The following is a 26,846-nucleotide window of genomic DNA, read 5'->3' on the forward strand; positions in this document are numbered from 1 at the left end:
GGGAAGGAAGGGTGGAGCGGGCATGGTGCTTGCTGTACATTCAGAGGCCAAGCTTCACATAAAGGAAACGCCTACAGTTTCTTTGAGGATTCGAGTCCTCTTGTCCATTGCCAGGCTCTCTAATGGACAGGACCGTCCATCTGACCCTTAACTAACTGCAATTATTTCCCTCCTGGAGTGCTTAAGCCAAACTATGTCCAAGGGGACAGCCAAATTTGCCTCCCAAAATACAATCAAAATAAAGTTATTTTGAATCCATGGATTTCTTTTTAATGGGTAAGGCAAGATGCTGCAGTGGAAACAGCACTGAGACAGTCAGGGGCCATGGTTTTATTTCTGACTTGGCCCCCCTGCTGTGTAATCATTTCATCTGGAAGATGAAGAGGCTGGACTAATTAATCTTTAAGGCTTATTCTCCCCCTCACACTGACTATGCTGAGATCTGTATCATATAGCTTTTCCAGGAAGGACTGGTTCCAAACCAACAAACAGAAGAGGCTGTGACAGACGCCACCCCCGCCCAAAAAAAAATGAGAAAATACTCTGAGACAAAAAAATGAGAAAACTATTTTGGAAAATAGTTTACTATTTCCCAAACTTCCTTTACCCAAAATGCATAGTAGTTAGTGGCACAGCAATTAAGATTAAAAAAAAAAAGATTAAGAGCTCATAATGGGTAAGTAACGACCAAACTAGAAATAAAGCCCAAGTCTCCTGACTCCTATTCAGTGCTTTTAATACTGCATCCTGAAACTGCAGATATGACTGCAGCCATGAAATTAAAAGATGCTTGCTCCTTGGAAGAAAAATTATGGCCAACCTAGACAGCATATTAAAAAGCAGAGCCATTACTTTGCCAACAAAGGTCCATGTAGTCAAAGTTATGGTTTTTCCAGTAGTCATGTATTGATGTAAGTAAGAGTTGGACTATAAAGAAAGCTGAGCGCTAAAGAATTGATGCTTTTGAATTATGGTGTTGGAGAATACTTTTGAGAGTCCCTTGGACAGCAAGGAGATCGAACCAGTCCATCCTAAAGGAAATAAGTCCTGAATATTCACTGGAAAGACTGATGCTGAAGCTGAAACTCCAATACTTTGGCCACCTGATGCAAAGAACTGACTCATTGGAAAATACCCTGATGCTGGGAAAGATTCAAGGTGGGAGGAGAAGGGGACAACAGAGGATGAGATGGTTGGATGGCATCACTGACTCAGTGGACATGAGTTTGAGTAAACTCTGGGAGTTGGTGATGGACAGGGAGGCCTGGCGTGCTGCAGTCCATTGGGTCACAAAGAGTTGGACACGACTGAGCAACTGAACTAACTGAAGATACTTCACTTGTTAAAAAAAGAAAAGAATGAAAACTACATGCTGAATGCCTAAAACTAACACAACATTGCAAATGAACTATACTTCAATAAAATTTTTAATTAAAAATAGAATTGATGTTATAATTAATTTTGCTCCTTTATAAAATTATAATACATATCTCAAGTGGTTGTAGTAAAGATTAAATGCAAGACTATTAAGAAAGTGCTTAACAATATCTGGCAACTAGTAAGTGCTCCATAGATGATTGCTATTATTATTGTCATTATAATATTATCATGTTGTTATCATTATCATTATTATATTCAGGAGCATCAGCAGCCATTGAAAACACTCACTATGCTGTTGGGGTGAAGCTGTACCTTGTCTTTCTAGCCCCTTCTGTGGTAAAAATCAAATCTTAGACAGCTGTTAGTCTAGAGTGCATGATGAGGAAGGGACTAGGTCAGAGGAAGGGGTGAAAGGTAGAAGAAAGCCTAGTAGGTGAGAAAAATTTTACTGATACTTGCAAGGACTAAGGTTGGTAGGAGGCAGTAAGAGAATTCCCAGGGAACCAAGAGGTGTTTTTTTTTTTTTTTAAGTATTCTAAGTGTCCATTGTTTTTTAACTTAACTACAGAAAGTGCATGCAATAAACTCATTTGCTAGAACACAGAGAGAGAGCAAGAGAGAGCTGCACTAGATGGAGCATGGGCTAGAAAACTCAGGTGCAAAACACTGTCCAATTCTATCAACCGGTCGGCAAGGACAGCCATGCCTAGAGGAACCTATGGAGGAAAGCACTGACCTTGGAAATGCAAGCACGCTGTTGGGTCGCTTCCCCAAGTTCTCTCTGCTAGACAACACTGAGTCCACTGTGTCAGGCCTCTGGGGACAGGGAAAAAGACAGGTTACATTTGGGCTGCGGTCCAGGACACAGACAATCAGAGCCACAGGCTGCTCGAAGGCCTCAGACTACCATGATACCCTCCAATGTTATTTCTGTTTAGGGCTTAAAGTCTAGAACTCAACATCCAATGAAGAATGATCTCATTTACCAAAGAAGTCACCTTGCTTGGTCCCATCCCAATTTCATTGTGCTGCCTTTTCTCAAACCATTTCCTCCTTGGAAACTGCCCTCAGGGTTGACAGCTCCTGAACTTAAAGAGGACAGCCAACTTCTTGAAACTCTCAGGAATATGAGCAAGCTGGCTAGTTCCACTTTTGACCCAAATAACTCTGAAACTAGGTAGTTGAAAGAAAGACTTTGGAGTCAGCTATCCTCATGTTTAAATGCCCACACTGCCAACAGCAAGAAGATCAAACCAGTCAATCCTAAAGGAAACCAACCCTGAATATTCTTTGGAAAGACTGATGCTGAATCTCCAATACTTTGGCCAGCTGATGCAAAGAGCTGACTCATTGGAAAAGCCCTAACACTGGGAAAGACTGAGGGCAAAAGGAGAAAGGAGTGACAGGATGAGATGGTTGGATGGCATCATCGACTCAAGGGACACGAGTTTGAGCAAGCTCTGGAAGATAGTGAAGGACAGGGAAGACTGGCATGCTGCAGTCCTTGGGTCACAAAGAGTCAGATATGACTGAGGGACTGAACAAAAACAACAGCTATAAAGCTTTAGACCCTAGATATGTGGGATCAAATTCACAGGACTTTTAGGAGGTACTATATATAAGTGGCTAGCACATAAAAGCACTCCACAAATAGTGACAATTACATTTATTATATATAATATATATTTATTATAATCTACAAATTGTATTTATAATATAATTTATTTAATAATTGTATATTATATATAATAATTACATTATTAAATTATACTAGCATAGAATAACAGGTAAAATTATTCTTTTTGGATTAATGATCTGGTTTACAAAAGGCTTTGAAGGAGATTCTAAAGATCAAAGTTTTAAAAATATTTTGAGCTAAAGCAGCATCACTGAAATTGGCACACAGCTTCCTAAGATAACTCTTCTACAAGACAGCACTCGGGTTTATGTTATGGAACATTTAGGGGAAAAACAGTCACTCTCACAACTTTAAGCAGTTTCCTGAAATCTGTTTTACAGGCATTAATGAATATTGACTCAACCTAAAGTTCCATGATTAAATACTTTCAGGCAGTTAAAGCTGCTTCTTTCCAGCCAGACTTCTCTGGTCCTTTAACATACCTATGTGCTTTGGCCCATAGAGCTTTTTTTATAGGATACCCATCAAGAGCAGTTCTTTTGGAAAACTCTCCTTAAAAGGTACATCTTAGAGTACAGCAGGCCAAATGAAGCATTATCCTGTCTTCAAACATGTATCAAAGCTTACAAAGTTCTGCAGAATCCCTGAGGGTGAGAGATGGAACCTTTGGCCTTGTTTCTGATTTTGCACATCCTGCCTGTGTTTTAATGAAAATGAGAGGGTGATACTCATGTGTGTGTGTCTCCACTCTGCACACACAGGGTTGGCATCCCTCTGAGTCAACATGTATGAAGCCATGATGTGGAGAAAACACCAGGGGCCTAAGTATGCATTACTCCATCTCCTAAACCCCCATCCCAGAGCACTGTAAAAGAAGAAATCAGAAGGGAGAATTAAACCATATGTATAACATTTTCTTTCATAGCTCTTTCATTAAAAAAAAAGAAAGTCAGGCTTTTGTTCTATGGGTCACAAGATTATATAACATTCATGATAATCCAATTCATCCATCCCAAATTAGTACATTCAGATTCAATTAGTTCTCAACAAGGACCTACTTGTATATATAGCACCTAGAACTCTGCTCAATGCTATGTGACAGCCTGGATGGCAGGGGAGTTTGGGGGAGAATGGATACATGTATATGTATGGCCAAATCCCTTTGCTGTTCACCTGAAACTATCACAACACTGTTAATCAGCTATACCCCAAAACAAAATAAAAGGTTTAAAAAAAGAGTTTCACAATTTCATTCACCATTGCAACAAAAAGGATGAAATACTAAGAATATGTCTACCTAAAGAAACAAAAGACCTATATATAGAAAACTATAAAACACTGATGAAAGAAATCAAAGAGGACACAAACAGATGGAGAAATATACCATGTTCATGGATTGGAAGAATCAATATAGTGAAAATGAGTATACTACCCAAAGCAATCTATAGATTCAATGTAATCCCTATAAAGTTACCAATGGGATTTTTCACAGAACTACCACAAATAATTTAACAATTTGTATGGAAATACAAAAAACCTCGAATAGCCAAAAGAGCAAGAAGAATGGAACCGGAGGAATCAACCTGCCTGACTTCAGGCTCTACTACAAAGCCACAGTCATCAACACAGTATGGTACTGGCACAAAGACAGAAATATAGATCAATGGAACAAAATAGAAAGCCCAGAGATAAATCCACGCACCTATGGACACCTTATCTTTGACAAAGGAGGCAAGAATATACAATGGATTAAAGACAATCTCTTTAACAACTGGTGCTGGGGAAACTGGTCAACCACTTGTAAAAGAATGAAACTAGAACACTTTCCAACACCATACACAAAAATAAATTCAAAATGGATTAAAGATCTAAATGCAAGACCAGAAACTATAAAACTCCTAGAGGAGAACAGAGGCAAAACACCCTCGGACATAAACCACAACAGGATCCTCTATGACCCACCTCCCAGAATACTGGAAATAAAAGCAAAAATAAACAAATGGGACCTAATTAAAATTAAAAGCTTCTGCACAACAAAGGAAACTATAAGCAAGGTGCAAAGACAGCCTTCAGAATGGGAGAATATAATAGCAAATGAAGCAACTGACAAACAACTAATCTCAAAAATATACAAACAACTCCTGAAACTCAATTCCAGAAAAATAAATGACCCTATCAAAAAATGGGCCAAAGAACTAAACAGACATTTCTTCAAAGAAGACATACAGATGGCTAACAAACATATGAAAGGATGCTCAACATCACTCACTATCAGAGAAATGCAAATCAAAACCACATTGAGGTACCATTTTGCGTCACTCAGAATAGCTGTGATCCAAAAGTCTACAAGCAATAAATGCTGGAGAGGGTGTGGAGAAAAGGGAACCCTCTTACACTGTTGGTGGGAATGTAAACTAGTACAGCCACTATGGAGAACAGTGTGGAGATTCCTTAAAAAACTGGAAATAGAACTGCCATATGACCCAGCAATCCCACTGCTGGGCATACACACCAAGGAAACATGAATTGAAAGAGACACACATACCCCAGTGTTTATCACAGCACTGTTTATAATAGCCAGGACATGGAAGCAACCTAGATGTCCATCAGCAGACAAATGGATAAGAAAGCTGTGGTACATATAATGATGGAATATTACTCAGCCATTAAAAAGAATGCATTTGAATCAGTTCTAATGAGGTGGATGAAACTGGAGCCTATTATACAGAGTGAAGTAAGCCAGAAAGAAAAACACCAATACAATATGCGAATGCATATATATGGAATTTAGAAAGATGGTAACAATAACCTTATATGCGAGACAGCAAAAGAGGCACAGATGTATAGAACAGTCTTTTGGACTCTGTGGGAGAGGGAGAGGGTGGAATGATTTGGGAGAATGGCACTGAAACATGTATAATATCATATAAGGAACGAATCGCCAGTCCAGGTTCGATGCAAGATACAGGATGCTCGGGGCTGGTGCACTGGGACGACCCAGAGGGATGGGATGGGGAGGGAGGTGGGAGGGGCATTCAGGATGGGGAACATGTGTACATCCATGGTAGATTCATGTTGATGTACGGCAAAATCAATACAATATTGTAAAGCAATTAGCCTCCAATTAAAATAAATAAATTTAAATTGAAAAAAAAAAGAAGGGGTTAGGAGAAGGAAAACAGTAATTTACATTTGCTAGGGCTTTTGCCAAAGCCCCGCTTCCATCCATTGTACAAAGGAAGTCCTTATAGAATCTCATCTTGACTTTGCTGTCTTTGATCATGAGGACCCCAATTCCTTTGAATGTAAATTCCACATTTTGTTTGATGGATATGGATCGTGACAAAAAAAGCAGCGTCTCCTTCACACATCCTTCCACTATATCTCTGCTAAATGGACCCTCCAAGGATATCATGACAAAATTAAGTGGAACTATTGGGATATCACCTAGAGGAGAAAGGGGGAGAGCAAAGAATTGGAGATTATAACAAAGATATATTATACACACTCACAAATAATCACTTGATTCTCACTTAATACTTAAAAACAGAACCGTACCTGTGAAGCCTTCAGTTGTACTCTTTAATGCTCAATTAAAATTTCCCTAAAAATAGAATGTTTTTGCTCAGAACAAGCACACTTAGCTTTCTAAACTGTGCTACAGACAAGCTTTTCATTCTCTCTTGTTGAAAGAGAAAGCCCACACAAAGCAATGAAGACCCAGTGTAGTCAAAAATAAATAAATTTTTAAATGGTCAAAAAATCCATCAAATTTATCGTACAGAATACAGGCATAACAAATTCCAAGTATAGCTTGTTGGTATTTGTTTTTCCAATATACCATTTTTTGGTAGAAAGTTACTCTGCAAATTAACTTCCAGAGATGTTAATTGAAAGGCAAGTTCCAGCCCTTTCACCTTGTCAGCATTGGGGGTAGATGAAGTCTCTTCATCCAGATATAAGTCTGATGCAGGAGGGCATGATAAGGAAAGTCAAAAGGAACACAACCAGAAATTAGGAGGGAACCCTCCTACCACAAGTAACCAGAGCAGGTATCACACAAAGCCACACCCTGAAACTGGAATGCAAGTATCCTGGGGAAGGTGTCATGTCTCCCCACCATGTCTCTAGCACGTGGGACAAGGACTGCCATGTCGTTAGCCCTTAGTAAATATTCGTGGAAGGGAAAAAGGAAGGAGGGAAAAGAAGGAGGGAGGAAGGGAATAAGGAAGCAAAGGAAAGAAGGAAGATTTTAGGATGTAAGAGGTGTATAAGGTATTAAGTCTTTAGAGAATTATTAACCTTCTGCTACTAAGTCGCTCCAGGCAAGAACACTGGAGTGGGTTGCCATTTCCTTCTCCAATGCATGAAAGTGAAAAGTGAAAGTGAAGTTGCTCAGTAAGTGTCCGGCTCTGTGACCCCATGGACTGCAGCCTACCAGGCTCCTCCGTCCATGGGATTTTCCAGGCAAGAGTACTGGAGTGGGGTGCCATTGCCTTCTCCATTAACCTTCTAACAACTTTTAAATTTCAATAATTTAGATGATATACAATAGAAACACAGTTGATCTTTTCCCAGTTGATATTAAATGTGATTCTTCCAACCAGTAACCCTAATTAACTTTCTCTTCTTTACAACCACTTTTAATTTCTTAGATCTGAAATAAGAATAAAAATCTGTATAAGTCAGTGATGTGCCTTGATGTCACATCCGGCCTTGAGCTTCTGAGGTTGAAAATGACCTACGAGAAGACTGAATATTATTCCCTACCTCAGCCCTTCCCTCTGACAAAGGTACCACATGAAAAGAGAGCTTCTCAAAGCAAAAACCAGCAAAGCAACAACTGGCCAAGCATTGCCTTTTCATTTTCATCCCCAGGCTAGTCACATACTGGGAAAGTCTTTAAAATACAATCTATTTACCAGGAGTATATACTCTGTTTTGTTTGAGTCCATGCATCTGTAGTAACTTCTCTGCCATGACAAATACCGGCCTCTGAATTAGGAAAAACTTCTTATTTCCCACCTCAAGCTTTTGTCTCATGAAAGTGAAAGTTCCAAGTCCCGGAATCTGAACTCCCTGAAAAGGCAAAGGGCAAAAAAAAAAAAAAAAAACAGAGAGAATTCACTGAAATGTAAAGAAAAATAATCCTTTGCACTGTTATACCAAAGCACATGAAGAAATTTAAGCATGTGCCTTAAAATTCAATGCTCTTTATGACCCATTACAGCTTTAGTATTTCATGACTCTAAGTTTTCAAAGAAGTATAAAATGTAATATCTCAATCCACAGTGCTTTGCTGATCCATCATCTTCATATCATTTGAAGGCTGTGAGGACTAAAAAAACATGCATGGGGACTTCCCTGTGGTCCAGTGGCTAAGACCCTGCGTTCCCAGTGCAGGGGGCTTGGGTTTGATCCCTGGTGGAGGAACTCTATCCCATATGCCACTACTAAGACCTGGTATACTCAAATAAATAAATATATTTTTTTAATGTATGGATGTCATAGCTGCTTTTAATCTTTATCTAAGATTACTCTAAGCAGAGATTTTGCCAACAAAGGTCCATCTAGTCAAGGCTATGGTTTTTCCAATGATCATGTATGGATGTGAGAGTTAGACTATGAAGAAAGCTGAGCCAAAGAATTGATGCTTTTGAACTGTGGTGTTGGAGAAGACTCTTGAGAGTCTCTTGGACTGCAAGGAGATCCAACCAGACTATTCTAATGGAGATCAGTCCTGGGTGTTCATTGGAAGGACTAATGCTGAAGCTGAAACTCCAATGCTTTGGCCACCTCATGCAAAGAGTTGACTCACTGGAAAAGACCCTGATACTGGGAGGGATTGGGGGCAGGAGCAGAAGGGGATGACAGAGGATAAGATGGGTGGATGGCATCACCAACTTGATGGACATGAGTTTGCGTGAACTCCGGGAGTTGGTGATGGACAGGGAGGACTTGCATGCTGTGATTCATGGAGTCTCAAAGAGTCGGACATGACTGAGTGACTGAACTGAACTGAACTAAACTGAAGATTACTCTTGTCCTAAAAAGAGATGGAAATACCAGACCACCTTACCTGCCTCCTGAGAAATCTGTATGCAGGTCAAGAAGCAACAGTTAGAACCAGACTTGAAACAACAGACTGGTTCCAAATCGGGAAAGGAGTACATCAAGGCTGTATACTGCCACCCTGTTTATTTAACTTATATGCAGAGTACATCATGTGAAATGCCGGGCTAGATGATGCACAAGCTAGAATCAAGATTGCTGGGAGAAATATCAATAACCTCAGATAAGCAGATGATACCACCCTTATGGCACCCTTCTTCATTGGAAGAACTAAAGAGCCTCTTAATGAAAGTGAAAGAAAAGAGTGAAAAAGTTGGCTTAAAACTCAACATTCAGAAAACTTAAGATCATGGCATCTGGTCCTACCACTTCATGGCAAATAGATGGGAAAACAATGGAAACAGTGACAGACTATTTTGGGAGTTTCAAAATCACTGCAGCCATGAAATCAAAAGACACTTGCTCCTTGAAAGAAAAGCTATGACCAACCTAGACAGCATAATAAAAAGCAGAGACATTGCCAACAAAGATCCATCTAGTCAAAGCTATGTTTTTTTCAGCAGTCATGTATGTATATGAGAGTTGGACTATAAAGAAAGATGAGTGCCAAAGAATTGATGCTTTTGAATTGTGATGTTGGAAAAATCCCTTAAGAGTCCCTTGGACTGCAAGGAGATCCAACCAGTCAATCCTAAAGGAAATCAGTCCTGAGTGTTCATTGGAAGGACTGATGCTGAAGCTGAAACTCCAATACTTTGGCCACATCACCAACTTGATGGGCATGAGTTTGAGCAAGCTTCGGGTGTTGGTGATGGACAGGGAAGCCTGGCATGCTGCAGTCCATGGTGTTGCAGAGAGTCGGACACGACTGAGCGACTGAACTGAACTGACTGAAATTGTGTGACAGTTTAAATTTTAATCCCTTGCCATCAGGGGGAGAGAATTTCTGCTTCCTCATTCTCTTTCTCTTTTTAAAACCATTTATCTATTTATTTACTTGTCTGCGCCAGATCTTAGTTGTGGCACACAGGGTCTTGATCTTCGCTGCGGCATATGGGATCTTTTAGTTATGGCATGTGGGATCTAGGACTCTAAACAGGGATCAAACCCAAGCCCCTGGCATTGGGAGCATGGAGGATTAACCACTGGACCACCAAGGAAGTCCCTCTCATTCTTTATGGTAGGTTTAATGTCCCTCACTTAAAATCAGACAACCCAAAACATACAAGATACGTGCTATAGTGTGGTGATCTTGGTTAATGTGCAGAAGCAAAAGATTGTGGCTATCACTCTAGGTATCTGTCTTCCTGGAAACATCATACATCAAAGGTTACAAAGTCAAATGCTACAGGAGCCAAGAAAGGATGCAAGGGAGTGAAGGTACTGAGCCAGAGAATATGATGGCTAAGGAGTGCATGCCCCATCTAAAGGGGAGAGACCCTTGTCAGCTTCAGCCAAGTGTCACATGTACTGAACAAAAACTGATTTTGTTAATCGGCTGATTTTTCAAGAAAAAAAAATCTGTACAAACTCTCCCAATTTTAAGTTCTGATGACTAATTTAAATTATCAGATCAAACAAAATAGATTGCACGGATGAATTCAGATCAAAGGTTCTCATATTGGGACCTCTGAGTAGGATATAAACATTTCACAATATCCCAGCACCCTCGAAACTCCCAACATCTCTGTTCAGTTCTGTGGCATCCAAACTCAAGACTTGATGGGAAGAAATAGCCCATCCGTGGACAAAGGTTCTCATTTTTGGCAAGTAGAGTTCAGTCTCTGACTGCCTTCTTACATTTCATTTAAAATCCATTTCCTGCAAGGAGGCAAGACAAGAAGCATCATATCCTCCTATAGCCACTCCAGGAACTACCAGATCACAGATGAACAGAATTTATCTACTTTCTCTATACATACCTGGGCTGATCAGTGATACACTTCCTATCACTGGAACAGCAGAACTTTCACATTCGTTACCTAAGGGTGAAATCCGTATCTGTTAAATCTACCAGCCACAAGTCCTAAGTGTGAGCATCATAAAATCACAAGACTGCAGCTAACACTGGATGGCTCTAAAATCTGCTATCTTGCTCCCAGCAAAACTATTGGAGACTAAGGAAGAAACATTCTTTGATGTCTTATATTGAAATTAAAGCATAAATCTTACCTTGTGTAAGGACAGCTGCCGTTCCACAAATTCTGACACATTTCCCCAAATAGTAGAAACTTCTGAAATTCAAGGTAAATAAAAAATAATGTATGAATAATTTATGAAAGCACACCTGTGATAGTATCTTAGTGTTCATAAACAAAAATGTGAATATGAAATGCAGAATAAATAATTTACATTATTTATTTTAAGTGATAATAATTTCTAATTAATTAAAATTAACAGAAAATAAAGTCACTCCCCAAAGTTAATTTTCCTAATAAGCAAAGTTAACTTGCTTTAAATTCCAAAAATGTGAAAGAGGAGGCAAAAGAGAAAGAGAAGGTGGAGAGGAAGGGGAGAAAATCTTTGTAGAATAAAGGGAAATGTCACACCTGGCCCTTTATTCTATAAACATAGTTGTTGTTAGTTGTGTCAGACTCTTGGCTATCCCATGGACTGTAGCCTGCTAGGCCTCTCTGTTTCTGGAATTCTCCAAACAAGAATACTGGAGTGGGTAGCCATTCCCTTCTCCAGGGGATCTTCCTGACCCAGGGATCAAACCCGGGTCTCCTGCATTGCAGGCAGATTCTTTTTTTTTTTTTTTTTAGTTTTTTATTTTTTAAATTTTAAAATCTTTAATTCTTACATGTGCTCCCAAACATGAACCCCCCTCCTACCTCCCTCCCCATAACACCTCTCTGGGTCATCCCCATGCACCATGCAGGCAGATTCTTAACCTTCTGAGTTAACCTAGTGTTATCTAGCCTTTTATTTTTTTATATAAATACATATGTGCCTGTGCTGAGTCTCAGTTGCAGCACAAGGGATCTTGAATCTTCATCAAGGCTTGTGGAACCTTCAGTTGTGGCACGCAGGATCTTTTTTCAGTTGTGGCTTTTGAACTCTTAGCTGCAGCATGTGGGATCTAGTTCCCCGACCAGGGATCGAACCAGGGCCCACTGCATTGTGAACATGGAGTCTTAGCCACTGGACCACCAGGGAGGTCCCTAATCTAGGCTTTTCTTAATGACCCATTCAACAAGCTTCTAAGAGTCTACACTGTGCCATCTGATTAACATGAGCCTTCATTCTCACACCATTCCATAATATAGGAAGGAGGCCAGGGGCCACTAAAGCATGAAAGATCATTGTCTGTACATTAACTGTCTCTGCACTTTTATTTTTGCTTCATTCTTGACTGCTTTCACTCTCAGTAGTCACCACTGGACTCCGGCTGTCACTCCTCTCTGCTACAAGTGCTCTGCAGGCTCACCACCCAGTCTGAATTCACTGCTTCTGATCACCTGTGCTCTTGCTTCCAACAGATATACTAACATTATGTCTAAAATAATAATTTTTAAAAACAGACTTTTGGGTAAGGGCCCAAAGGGCTTTAATTTGTATTTGGACATAGACTTCACGTTCTGTACTTTGAATGATCAGAGGGAGGCCTTCTATGCTTATTTTCTTGTTCTGAGCTATGTTCCAGGAAAGCTGTGATAGAAAAATAAGTAGTTGTCAATTACTAGTGTTAATGTATGATATGAAGGAATCCTCTGGGTATAACTAATACTCATAAATATAGAAATCCATGTCTGTGTTGACATTTCCATTCCAAACTTAGTCATGAGTTTATTACAGATATTTTCCACTAGTGAACTCTTTCTGCAAATCAAAAGAGTGCTGTGTTTCAGTTCTCAAAAGAAAGGATCAAGAACAGTGGCAAATACCAGCTTACCACTTCTTGGCATAGATGCAGTTGGGCACAAAAACCCATTCTTTCCCCATTTTAGAGACTGCTTGATTTACTCTTGTAACTATTTTTCCTAATGGTTTAAACCACTACCTAATGTGGAAAATTGCACTCATTTAATCCTGTATAAAATATTATAAATATTTTTATTAATATGCCAGAGAATGAACAGGATGGGCAATGAGAAGTAGCAGTGACTCATGGGTTTCCCTAATGGCTCAGTGGGTAAAGAATCCATCTGCAATGCAGGAGATACCAGTTCGATACTGAGAGGGTAACAGGCAGGAAGGCTAGGGGTCTCCAAACAGAGGAAACAGACTGCAAGTGTCAGATGTTTTTTATCTCTTTCTTAAGCGGCAGGAGGAAACTACATGTGTTAGATTTTTTTTTCCCTTCTCTACACAAATTTAAAAGGTTTCTCAAAATTTTGTGTTGCCATGATGACACCCGGTTCCACCTGAACTTAACTTTTCTCAAACCTTGAGCTAACCAATGCATTTTTCTTATGGAAATTTTTCTTAAGCTATGTTAATGAACTATGTATTTACCCTAGACTCTGAGTTTCTCCACTTAAGACACAGAACTGATAAGGGCTCAACAAACCGGTATGTTTTACTCATACATTGTTCTCCTAATCTATGTTAATGAAACTGTATATTTACTTGGAAACCTGCCTCTCTGCAAGATTCATGTCAATCATTTTATGGCCTGGGATGACTCACCTGGTACCAATGTTATCTCAAAATGTATGTTGTGGGTGAGGGGCCTGGTGACAGTCTTTGAGTTTTGAGACATTTCCTTTCTCTAATTAGCAATCTGCTGGTAGCTATATAACATTGAGCTAAAGACTAGCAGGGGGCACTCTTTCTGCCCCCTCCTGATGTGTATGTCAGAAGCTTTTCTCTATCTCTTTTATACTTTAATAAAACTTTATTACACAAAAGCTCTGAGCAATCAAGCCTTGTCTCTGGTCCCAGATTGAATTCTTCTCCTCTGGAGGTCAAGAACTCCGGCATCTTTCACAACTCAGCAACAACCTTTCAATCCCTGGGTTGCGAAGATCCCCTGGAGCAGGAAATGGTAACCCACTCCAGTATTCTTGCTGAAAAGACCTGTAGACAGAGGAGCCCAGCAGACTACAGTCCAGAGTCGGACACGACTGAGCATGCACGCACAGATGGAAGTGACTCTTATGAGCCTCGAGGAACAAGTTGGGTGATGGAAACTCACTCACCAAGAAAACTGGAACTGCATGCTACAGCGAGCTGGACGCCAGCTCTGCCCTTCACTCTAAATCATGGATATAGAGTTGATTAAATATACTCAAGTATTCCTTCTGCTCTGTCCCATTCTGCTGCATTTCCCGCTCTTCCTCACCCTTACAGACAAAAGAATCCTGTCTGCTGCTGGCTGCTAAGAATTAGTAGTCTCAACTGTTTCCTGAATTCAAATTTTCATCATGACTAAAAATATTTAATTCCCTAATGTTACAGAATCTCTCGTAGCCAGACTTACAAGAAGACTTTTCAAAGTCAAAACTGTTAAGCCTTTCACCTACAGTGATGATACGCAGCTCACATTTCAGGAAAACAATCTATACCAAAATGAAATGATTTAATTAGGGCCAGGAGAAACTGTATAGCTGGCAACCAGACCCTACTGAAAAGACCTGACTGAGCTTAATTAGAAATTTGAAGATCCTCTTTCCTCATTTGAAAGATACATTCAAGTCCAACTGTGTCATTTTACCCTATAAAATCTAACGGGGTGGGAGTGGGGGGCCTCCCTAGTGGCACAGTGGATAAGAATCTGTTTGCCAATGCAGGAGACATGGTTTAGATCCCTGATCTGGGAAAATCCCACATGCTGCAGGGCAGCTAAGCCCATGGACTACAACTACTGAGCCAGTGCTCTAGAATAAGGGATATATTGCAACTACTGGAATCTGCGGGCTCTCCTCATGGCTCAGCTGGTAAAGAATCCGCCTGCAATGCGGGAGACTGGGGTTCAATCCCTGGGTTGGGAAGATCCCCTGGAGAAGGGAAAGGCTCTCCACTCCAGTATTCTAGCCTAGAGAATTCCATGGGCTGTAAAGCCCATGGGGTTGCAGAGAGTCGGACATGACTGTGTGACTTTCACTTCACTTCACTTCACGTCACTGGAGTCTGCACACCCTAGAGCCTGTGCTCAGAAACAAGAGAAGCCACCACAGCGGGAAGCTCTCATGCTGCCCGTAGAAGGCAACCCCATCTCGCTGCAACTAGAGAAAAGCCTACAAGCAATGAAGACCTGGCACAGTCAGAAATAAATAAATAAAATAATAAAAATCTAATAGGCAAAGTCTTACAAGAACAGAGTTTATTATTCTAAACTGAAATTTTATATTTTTCACTGAAGGAAAAGGAAAACATGTACATAATTTCCTTCAGGAAATGAAGCCTTTAAGCCTCTGTAATTCAAATGGAACAGACCTGGAAATCTTGCAGACTGTGATTTCTAACTTTGATTTTTTTCCATGCTCCAAAGTGTCAGGAAAAGAATCACTAAATCTCAAAAGAAAAATACTTCTAATCCAGTCTAAAAAGCAATCTAAAGAATATGCTACTGTTATATTTTTAGGAACGCTGAGGTTATTTATTTTGACCAAACACTGAAATACCAAGAACCACAGGAAATCATCCCTGGATGTACCTTCCATAATCAATTCAACCTTCATTTAACTTCAGATTCTAAACATTTTGTGCTTTCAAAACCGTATTTTTAAACACAATGCCAAATGTATTCCAGGTAGAAACACTTTACCTTATATATAATCATTATTTTAAAAAAAAAGACCAAGTGCCCATTATGTATATTACAGAATAATATATACTTGAAATAGATACTAATATCAAAAGGAAAAGATAAATCCCCTAACTTTATAAAACATCTTATAAAACTAAAATATTGATATACAAACAGAGCAAATTATTATAGAGTGATTTAGACAAGGAAACATATTCCCAGAGCATAGTGCAGTGGAAAGGCACACTGTGCTGTGTGTCTGGAGACCTGCAGCCTTCCGGCCCCCACGGATTGCTCACTGTGCAGCCTTCAATAGTTTCGACCGATTCCCATCTGTAAAGTGATGATGGTTCCCTCCAAGTACTACTGCTGTTGTCTAGTTGCTCAGTCGTGTCCAACTCTTTTGTGACCCCATGGACGGTACCCAGCCAGGCTCCTCTGTCCTTGGGATTTCCCAGGCGAAAATACTGGCATGGGTTGTCACAACTACTGAGCCCTCGGGCTGCAACTAGTGAAGTCGGTTCGCCTAGAGTCTGTGCTCTGCAACAGGAGAGGACGGTGCAGGGAGAAGCCTAAGAACCACAACAAAGAGGAACTAACCCCTGCTCGCTGCAACTGGAGAAAGCCCGGGCAAAGCAATGAAGACCCAGGACGCCCAAAAATGATTTCTTTTTTTTTTTAATCTCGATGTCACTTTGAGAAAGAAACTGTCTAACCAAGCCTAGCAAATTTTCTATAGAAGATGTCAAGTCTTCTTCCAAATAGCCATTTCTTTTTTTTAATCTCAGTTTGTTGTTGTTGTTTACCTTTTTTGGCTACCACAGGCAGCATGTAGTCTCTCACTTCCCCAGCCAGGGATGGAGCCCGTTCACCCACTCCCCTCGCTGAAGCCCAGAGTCTTAACCACTGGACCACCAGGGCAGTCCCTTCATCTCACTTTCTTAACACAAGCCTGAGATACCAGCCTTGCCTGAATTCTGAGAAGGAGCCATTTGGGGTGGTTGTTTGTAGCCAGCATTTATTGAGACTTTACTCCACGTCCCTGCGTGTACATTATCTCATTTAATTAAACCCCCCTCAGCTGGCCCCTTTCTCTCATTAAAGAAGTCAGTAAAGGAAAGTGTCTTAAGACTTAATGCTCCCAAGTGCAGGTGGTCTGGGTTCCATCCCGGGTCAAGGAAGTCCCTCCCACACCGAGCAAGTGAGTTAGCAAGGGGCAACTAAGACCCAGCGCAGCTAAAGAAATGAAAAGAGCCTTTGGACGGACGTCCACCATGAGTCGGCTGTGATTACCAGCTGCTTGACAAGGCAACACGGGCCCTTCAAGGCCCTCCAGAGACAGGGGATGGGGAGAAGCCCTTAGCTTTGCCCCAAGCAGGTAAAGGCTCGTCCTCAGCCCCTAGTCCCTGTCGCTTACCCTCCTGGCTCAGCGAGGGCAGTGTGGGCAGCAGGTGCCTGCCGACGTCCTGCAGCGAAGGGAGGATGGTGTCCAGCATCTCTGGTCCCCTGTCGGCCAGATGCTGCCTCTTTTCTTCTTCAGATGGAGTTTACACAAACGTGGTTGTCCCACTCTCCAGCCTCCCTCTCCTGGGAAATTTGGATGTACCTTAAAAATTACCAAATCTCGATTTTTTTTTCTTTCTTTCTTAAACGTTTTTTTCTTGCCGTCCCCTACCCCGTGCCCCCGACTCTGGCTCTCGCTGAAAGGTGCCCACCACAGGAACTCAGAGAGCTGTTCGGCACTTGAATTAAAAAGCGCAAATCCAAGCTCTGGGGACCTCTCGGAGGCCCACTGAGAGGGTCAGCCAGAGCGCGGAGCGGGGTAAGGGGACCGCGCCAGGGCGGGCCCGCCGAGAGCCAGGGAAAAGCGTGTTGCTAGGACGCGATAAAGGCTCGCTCCGTTGCTAGGGAGTCCGAATAAGGCCGCGGCCCAGCCCCCTAGGTGTGTCTGGTCCCAGGTGGCCCGGTTGAATCAGAGCTCCAGGCAGAGAGAAATTGGGAAGTAACAATGTTTTTTATTTATTTTTTTCTTTCCCTTTCCTTCTTGCCCTGAGCAGCGAAGAGACGTGTCGCTTTGGTAATCACCCTGGACAAATCTGGAAATGAGCGTTTGTCCCGGGTGATGGACTTTCTGAGTCTCTGGGTCTGTTTGAGAGTTTGAGTGCGAGCTGGAATTTGTCTCGTGTCTGATTTTTCCTAGACTCCTCTCCCAGGAAATGGAGGGCAGGAGGACTGGGGAGGGAGTCGACTTCTTTTTCATTACAGTCAGCTTCTCCTTCCTTCTACACTTAATGAATCTCCTCCTGCAGAACTGTTTTCATACTCTCTCCTCTGCTGACAATGAATTATCACAAAGAAAGCACACTCATGTAAACCCCATTCAGGTCAAGAAATAGAACTCCACCATTACCACAGAAATGCACCTCATTCCCCCTCCCGACATTATTCCAACAAATACCATCAATTAATTTTACCTGCATTTGAACTTTTAGAAGCATACAGTATGCATGCTTCGGTGTATGGCTCTGTCACTAAACACTGTGAGATTCCTCTGTGATTTCTTCAGTAGCGATTTGTTCATTTTCACTGTTGCATGTTATCCCTCTGTGTGACGATTGCACACTTGATTTATCTATTCCACTGTTGAGGGAGACATGAATTGTCCCTTTGGAGCTATTAGGAATAATGTTGCTGCAACCATTCTTGAACAAACTTTTTCGTTTGGGCTGTGCTGGGTCTCTGTTGCTAAGCGCTGCTTTCTCTAGTTGCCGAGATCAGGGGCTTCTCACTGAGTGACTTCTCCATATTAACTCTCATATTTGAGATATGAAGACAATGTAACAGCAGTACAAGGAGGGGGAGGTTACTTCTGAGATGACTGGTTTGAATGCTTAGCAAAGAGATTTGGGATTACTTGGAAGGTGTAGATGGCTCCTGAAGCCTTTGGGATAAGATGATGTGATCACTCACACAGACTATTATATTCTTCAGTATTAAAATGGAGTTGGTATTTCATTATGTGGCATAAAGAATCTATATGTCAGATGGAAACTATTCAGTTGATCCTCAAACAGTACAAACCTGAACTGCCCAGGTCCCCTTGCATGCAGATTTTTTTCACTAAATATATATGCTATAGTAACACAGATCCTGGAATAGCTGAATCCATGGATGTGGAACAGCAGATATCAGGGTGGGGGTAGAGGGGCATGAGGGATATTTGACTGTAAAGTTGGGGAGGGGGTTCCACTGTGGGGAGGGTTGGCACTCCAAACCTCACCCGCTCCCATTGTTCAAGGTCAACTGCAATCAGAGAAATTTCTGACAGAGATGAGGGAAAGCCACCCAATAACTAAAAGCATAAAACCATGTCTTGGGAAGATTGACCCCAGAGTGATTTATGTCATTGGGAGTGACAGCTGTTTATAAACGCTTGACAGACGAAATGGCAAAGATGTAACACAACTGAAGAAAGGTAAATTAGATAATATTACAGATGAGAATACTTTGAGACTAAGCTATGGAATAATCTCCCAAGGAAGAAATGTAGGAAAACTCAAGTCAGACTATTAAAGAAAAAGAACACGTCAAGTAATAGATAGCACACTATCACCATTCTACCTGGTGCACTTGCAGGATAAAAGTCTAATAGAACTTTCCCATGTTTAATAGATGTGGCCTCAATGAATAATAAATATGATAATGATACCTATGTATATACCATTGTTTATTAATGGATGCTAAGTTAATATTTATGCCGTACTCATCTGACCTGTCATTCTTATAAACATTTTGCATGTTTTCCCCCCATTTCAAATAAGAAAAAATAAAAATTTTGGCAATTGAAGACCTGAATTCACACCTGATGTTAGCATAAATAATTTGTATGACTGAAAAAATGTTAATACTTCAGAGCTTCAGTTTTTCACTCATAAGACAGGAATAATGATAACAGAGGAAACTGCAGTACACTTAAGGAAACAATAGGAGGGACTTCCTTGGTCATCCTGTGGTTAAGAGTACACCTTTCAATGCAGGGGACACAGGTTCCATCCTTGGTCAAGGAACTAAGATCCCACATGCTTCAGGGCTATTAAGGCTGCGTGCTGAAACTAGAGAGAAGTCCACACAACGCAATGAAAGTCCAGCAGGAAGCCAACTGAGATCCAATGGAGCCAAAAATTAAAAGAATAAATAAGAAACAATGGGAAAAATTAAATGAGAAAAAAGTTTTGGCTTCCAAACATATGAAACTTGGAGCTAGTACGGTAGGTTAGTCAGATATAGAAAGACAAGCATCATCCGATATCACTTATACATGGACTCTTTAAAAAAAGAGAATACAAATTAACTTATTTATAAAACAGAAGTAGAGTCATGGATGTAGAAAATAAACTACGGCTACCAGGAGATCAGGGGGTGGAGGGATAAACTGGGAGACTGGGATTGACGCATACACACTACTATATATAGAATGGATAACTAATCAGAACCTGGTGGACAGTACAGGGAATTCTACTTAATACTCTGTAATAGCCCGCATGGAAAAGAATTTAAAAACAAAAATAAGAGCATATGGATAACTGATTCACTCCGCAGTACACCTGAAACCAATACAACACTGTAAATCAACTATACTCCAACAAAAGATCTTTTAAAAAATGAGGGAGTGGAAATTCCCTTGTGGCGCTAGTGGTAAAGAACTCACCTGCCAATGAAAGAAACTTAAGAGATGTGGGTTCGACCCCTGAGTTAAGATCCCCTGGAGGAGGGCATGGCAACCCACTCCAGTATTCTTGCCTGGAGCATTCCATAGACAGAGGAACCTTGTAGGCTACAGTCCATGGGGTCGGACACAACTGAAGCGACTTAGCACACACAGCACAGCACCAGTGGTTAGGCATTTTCATTGCCTAGAGTCTGAGTTCAGCCCCTGGTTGGGGAACTAAGTTCCCACAAGCCATATGATGTGACCAAAAAAAAAAAAAAAAAAGACAGAAAAATCAAGATATTCCCAGATAAAAACTGAGGATGTTTACTACCTTTAGACATGCCCTGCAAGAAATGCTAAAGTGAATCTTGCAAATTGAAATGAAAGGACATTTGAAGTAATTCAAAGCCATGTGAAGAAATAAAGATCTCAGTAAAGGAGAGTACATGGGCAATTACATAACCTAGTACTAATGCTGGGCTTCCCAGGTGGTGCTAGTGGTAAAGAACCTGCCTGTCAATGCAGGAGACATAAGAGACCTGGGTCAGGCAGATCCCCTGGAGGAGGGCATGTCAACCCACTCCAGTATTCCTGCCTGGAGAATCCCGTTGACAGAGGAGCCTGGCGGGCTACAGTCCATAGAGTCTCAAAGAGTTGGACACGACTGAACAACTTAGCGTGCAGGCACTCATGCATTACTATTGTAACAATGGTTTGTGATTTCAGTTTTTAGTTTTCTATATGATTTAAGAGACATACTTTTTTTAGAAAGGAAATTGACTACAGCAAAGATAAAATATTTTAGGGTTTATAAAATACATGAAAGTAAAATGTATGTAAACAATAGCACAGAGGCTGGAAGAGAGGAAATGGAAGTATCCACTTGTCGTGTTCTTATATGTAAAGTGTTATCACTTGAAGATAGATTGGGACAGGTTAAACATGTATACTATAAATACAATAGAATTGTAACAAGTAAGCCCCCTCAACATGGAATTTAAAAATCAGTTAGTCCAAAAGAAGGCAGAAAAAGAGAACAAAGAGAACAAAAGCCAGACAAGACAAACAGAAAACAAATAGCAAGATGGTAGATTCGAATTCAGGGCTTCCCAGGTGGCACTAGCAGTAAAGAACCCACCTGCCAGGGCAGGTAGGTGTAAGAGACGCAGGTTCAGTCCCTGGGTCGGGAAGATCCCCTGGAGGAGAATATGGCAACCCGTTCCAGTAGTCTTGCCTGGAGAATCCCATGAACAGAGGAGCTTGGAGGGCTACAGTCTGTAGGGTCGCACAGAGTCAGTGACTTAGCAAGACCCCACTATAGGTTGCCTATCAGAAACACATTCAGAATGTAAACAAATAGGCAAAAACTAAATGGGTGGCAAAAAGTATACCACACTAACACTAATCAGTAAATACTAGAGTGGTTATATTACCATCAGACAAGTTAGATTTCAGAGCAAAGGATGTTATCAGAGATAGAGTACCATTTCATAATGATAAAGGGGTCAATTTATGAACAAGACATAAAAGTCTTAATTTTTACATCCTAATTATCCTATTATATTTATGCTCTTAATAACAGAGCTCCAAAATATATGAAGCAGAAACAAATAATTTGAAGATTACTAGGTTTTTTTTTTATTTTCTTAGTGCAAAGACATGATTTTTGTGTTTGTTAGTCTCTTGGTCATGTCCAACTCTTTATGACCCCATGGACTGTAGCCTGCCAGGCTCCTCTGTCCATGGAATTCTCCAGGCAAGAATACTGTAATGAGTAGTGCTTTCTTTCTCCAGGGGATCTTCCTGACCCAAGGATCGAACTTGGGTCTCCTATGTTGTAGGCAGATTCTTTACCATATGAGCCACCATGGAAGCCCAATACAAAGACATACCTATAATTTATTATTTTATATAAACTTCAAACTCACCTCAAACTATAATAATATTTCTCTTGAACAAGGACATTACCTATAGAGAATGACTAACAAATTACTTCCAAATTTTCCCACAAAAAAACAGCAGACCCATAAGGCTTTAATGATTAATTCTTCAAAATATTTAAGGAAAAAATAATACTAAATTTACAAATACTCAAAGAATAGAAAAAGAGAGAAGACTTCTGATCTCAGTTTTTTAAGATCATTAAAACATTCATACCAAAACTAAAAAAGACATTACAAAAAAGAAAAATTACAGGCCAGTGTCTCTTTTGAATGTAGATGTAAAAATCCTGACAAAATATCAGTAAACAGGATTCCAGGGATATTAAAAAAAAATGTGATGCATCACAGCCAAGAGGGGTTTATTCCAGGAATAAAAGGACAGTTTAACATTTAAAAATTCCATCAGTGTAATTCACAACATTAACAGAATTTTTAAAAATAGGAGAAAGTGCAGTCATGTCAATAGATGGAGAAAGCACATTTGATAAAACTAAATATGCATTCACAATTTCAGAAGGAAGAATCCTCAACAAAGTAGAAATGGAAGGAAATAGGATTTTTGAAAAATTATCTAGTAATAACACCCTATAGGTAAGGACTTGCCTGGTGGTCCAGTGGATAAGACTCTTTTCACAGTGCAGGGGGGCCCAGGTTCAACCCCTGGTCAGAGAACTAGATGCCACATGGAGCAATGAAGATCTTGTGTGCTGTGACTAAGACCCAGTGCAGCCAGATAAATTTAAAAGAAATTTATTTTTTTTAACATTATATTCAGTGGTGCAGCAGTCGAAGCTTTCTCCCCAACAAGATGAGCACCACAGCTTTTACTATCATTGTGCTGGAGGCCCTACATGGTACTATAAGACTAGAAATAAATAAAAGATACTATTGGGAAAAAAGTACAATGATTTTCACTCACATTTTACATGACTGTAAAAACAAAATCTGAAAACATATCAACTATTAAAATCATAAGTTTACCAACAAGCTCTTTAGATATAAGCTTAAGGTATAGAAGTGAAAGTGAAAGCCACTCAGTCGTGTCCGACTCTTTGAGATCCACCCCATGGACTGTACAGTCCATGGAATTCTCCAAGTCAGAATATTAGAGTGGGTAGCTATTCCATTCTCCAGGGGATCGTCCCAAACCAGGGATTGAATCCAGGTCTCCCGTATTGCAGGCAGATTCTTTACCAGCTGAGCCACAAGTGAAGCCCAAAGTATAAAAGGAAAGGAACATCGCTCAGTCATGTCCGATTCTTTGCAACCCCGTGGACTGTAGCCTACTAGGCTTCTCTGTCCATGGGATTTTCCAGGCAATAGTACTGGAGTGGATTGCCATTTCCTCCTTCAGCGGATTTTCCCAACCCAGCGATCGAACCCGGGTCTCCCACATTGTAGACAGACGCTTTACCGTCTGAGTCACCAGGGAAGTCCATCAAAGTATAAAAAAACAACTGTATTTCTATGCACTATCAGGAAATGATCAGAAAATGAAATGTTTAAAAATACCATTTATATTAGAATATATAAATAATTTATAGAATATAGAATAATATATAGAATATAGAATAATATATAGAATATATAAATAATTAGAATATATAAAAAATCAAACATCCAGGAACAAGTTTAAGAAAAGTTTCATAAAGCTAATGTTGAAAACTGCAAAATATTGCAAACTTGTACTATAGCTGCTGCTGCTGCTGCTAAGTTGCTTCAGTCGGGTCTGACTCTGTGCGACCCCATAGACGGCAGCCCACCAGGCTCCCCCGTCCCTGGGATTCTCCAGGCAAGAACACTGGAGTGGGTTGCCATTTCCTTCTCCAATGCATGAAAGTGAAAAGTGAAAGTGAAGCTGCTCAGTTGTGTCCCACTTTTAGCGACCCCATGGACTGCAGCCTACCAGTCCATGGGATTTTCCAGGCAAGAGTACTGGAGTGGGTTGTCATTGCCTTCTCCGTTGTACTATAGAAAGAAATTTAAAATGACCTAAATAAATGGAAAGCAAAATCATGTTTATGAATCAAAAGACTGAATATTGATGTCCAACTTGATGTATAGATTTGACATAAATGCAATCAAAAGCCCAGCATGAATATTTGGTGGCTACTGACAGGTTGACTCTTAAATTTATCTGGAAATACAAAGAACCTAAAATAGCCAAGACTATCATAAAGATGAATAAAATCACAGAACTTATACTTCGGCCACCTCATGCAAAGAGTTGACTCATTGGAAAAGACTTTGATGCTGGGAGGGATTGCAGGCAGGAGGAGAAGGGGACAACAGAGGATGAGATGGCTGGATGGCATCACTGACTCGATGGACATGAGTCTGAGTGAACTCCGGGAGTTGGTGATGGATAGAAAGGCCTGGCGTGCTGCGATTCATGGGGTCTCAAAGAGTCGAACACGACTGAGCGACTGAACTGAACTGAACTGAACTATACTATCAGAGTTCAAGATTTACTATAAAGCTGCAGTAATTAAGACAGCAGGCTTCCCAGGGGGAGAAGTGGTAAAGAATCCAGCTGTCAAGGAGGAGACATGTGTTCAGTCTCTGGGCCAGTGAGATCCCCTGGAGGAGGAAATGGCAATGCACTCCAGTATTCGTGCCTGGAAAATTCCATGGACAGAGGAGCCTGGTGGGCTACAGTCCATGGGGTCACAAAGAGTCGGACGTGACTTAGCAACTAAATAACAACAACAACAATTAAGACAGTGGAGCATTAGTGCAAGGAGAGACCAATATAACAAAACAGAGATCAGAAATACCCTATATTTATAGCCACTTTACGACAAAGTGTCATCGCAATTCAGCAGGGAACTGATAGTCTTCTTCATTAAAAGACACTTTAACAACTTCATATTCAAATGGGAAAAGCAATAAACCCTACCTCACATCAAGCTCCAAAATTAATTCAAGGTGGATCATAGATCTAAACATGAAAGCTAGAAAATAAAGCTCTAGAAGAAAAGGTAGGAGAGTAACTTCACAGGTTTTGAGTAGGCAAAGACGTCTTATACATAACAGAAAAAGCACTGACTTCAAAAGACAAAATTCTTGAATGTGACTTCATTAAAACTGAGAACTTCTATCATCAGAACACATTAGCAGGAAACTGGATAGGCAAATTACAAACTGGGAGAATATATTTGTAATACACATCTGATAAAGAATTATACCCATAATATATAAAGAACTTCATAGATCAATAAGAAAGCTTTTTAAATTGACAAAATACTTGAACATGGACTTCTTACAAAAGGAAGCGAAACAGATATACCTTATGACACGTCAATTTCACTCCTAAGTATATCTTCCCCTCAATAACATATCAAGTACATATGTCTATAAAAACTTGTATAAGAATATTTTCACCAGCTTTACTCCTAATAGCCAAAAACTAGCAACAACCTAAACACCCGTTAGTGGGTGAATAAATAAACTGTGGTGTGTTCATATAAAGGACTATGACAGCCATAAAAATAAGAAACTACTGATGTGCAGAACACAGAGAAATCTGCAAAATATTATGATGAGAAAAAAAAAAAACAATGCAAGAGTACCAACTCTAGATTACGTGTATCTGAACCTGAAAAATCAGCAAACTAATTTATGTGATAGAATTCAGAAAACCTACCTCTGGGACTCACTTGGTGGTCCAGTGGCTAAGACACCATGCTTTCAATGCAGGGGAACCAGGTTCGATCTCTGATCAGGAAGCTAGATCTCCCACGCCACAACAAAGATCAAAGATGCCGTGTGCCAGAGCAAAGACCCAGTGCAGCCAAATAAACAATAAATAATTTAAAAAGAAGACCTACCTCTGAGAAATAGGGTATCAACCAGAAGGCAGCACAGAGAATTTCCTCAGGGGCTGAAAACGTTCTGTATCTTGATCTGGGTGGTGATTACACGAGTATATAGACCTGTGAAAACACACACGTGCTTAATATTTATTTTACTATATGTACATTAAACTCTAATTTTAAAAAGAGTACAGACCATCAGGGCACATATTATTTAGCACGTGGCATGTACAACCTTTGCACAGCATATTCTTTAGTATCAGGAGATTTAAAAATTAAATCTTCTTAATTCTGCCTAGGAACACAGTAAAAGTTAAGAGTTTGGGACTGAGAGTCAATCCTTAAACATAAAAAATTTGTTGAGCTTCGTATTATTTGCTACGTTTAAACGGAGACCTGAAAGATGTAAATACCCTCAGCTATGAGAATATTTAATGGAAAACGAAGCCTGAGGCCTTTAATTTTCTGTTCTGGAAAACCTGGGCATGCTACTCAATCTCTATGAGTCTTAGCTTCATTGTCAGTAAAATGGGATCATAATCACTCTAAGCTGTATTAAGAATTTAATGAGATAACATAAAGAGTTATTATC

The 26,846-nt window shown here is 40.3% G+C and overlaps 1 protein-coding gene across 3 annotated transcripts in view; it reads right to left on the reverse strand.

Annotated features, from left to right (window-relative positions):
* CCDC81 (coiled-coil domain containing 81) overlaps positions 1-26,374 on the reverse strand; it is a 48,818-nt gene extending 22,444 nt beyond the window's left edge. Inside the window, exons 1-5 of one of the 3 annotated variants that reach the window (XM_069564840.1) lie at positions 26,270-26,374; positions 11,264-11,325; positions 7,942-8,098; positions 6,210-6,466; positions 2,117-2,196 (exon numbers count right to left, since the gene is read on the reverse strand). In XM_069564840.1, coding sequence (XP_069420941.1) covers positions 2,117-2,196; positions 6,210-6,466; positions 7,942-8,062 — 458 coding nt within the window. In that variant the 5' untranslated portion in view covers positions 8,063-8,098; positions 11,264-11,325; positions 26,270-26,374. Of the gene's footprint in view, positions 1-2,116; positions 2,197-6,209; positions 6,467-7,941; positions 8,099-11,013; positions 11,074-11,263; positions 11,326-17,202; positions 17,610-26,269 lie in introns of those variants that run through there. The other 2 variants (XM_069564839.1, XM_069564841.1) reach the window with 2 other exon arrangements.
* Between the last annotated feature and the right edge of the window lie 472 nt (positions 26,375-26,846).

The sequence above is a fragment of the Ovis canadensis genome, chromosome 21 (assembly GCF_042477335.2).
Source record: "Ovis canadensis isolate MfBH-ARS-UI-01 breed Bighorn chromosome 21, ARS-UI_OviCan_v2, whole genome shotgun sequence".
Classification (NCBI taxonomy): Eukaryota; Metazoa; Chordata; class Mammalia; order Artiodactyla; family Bovidae; genus Ovis; species Ovis canadensis.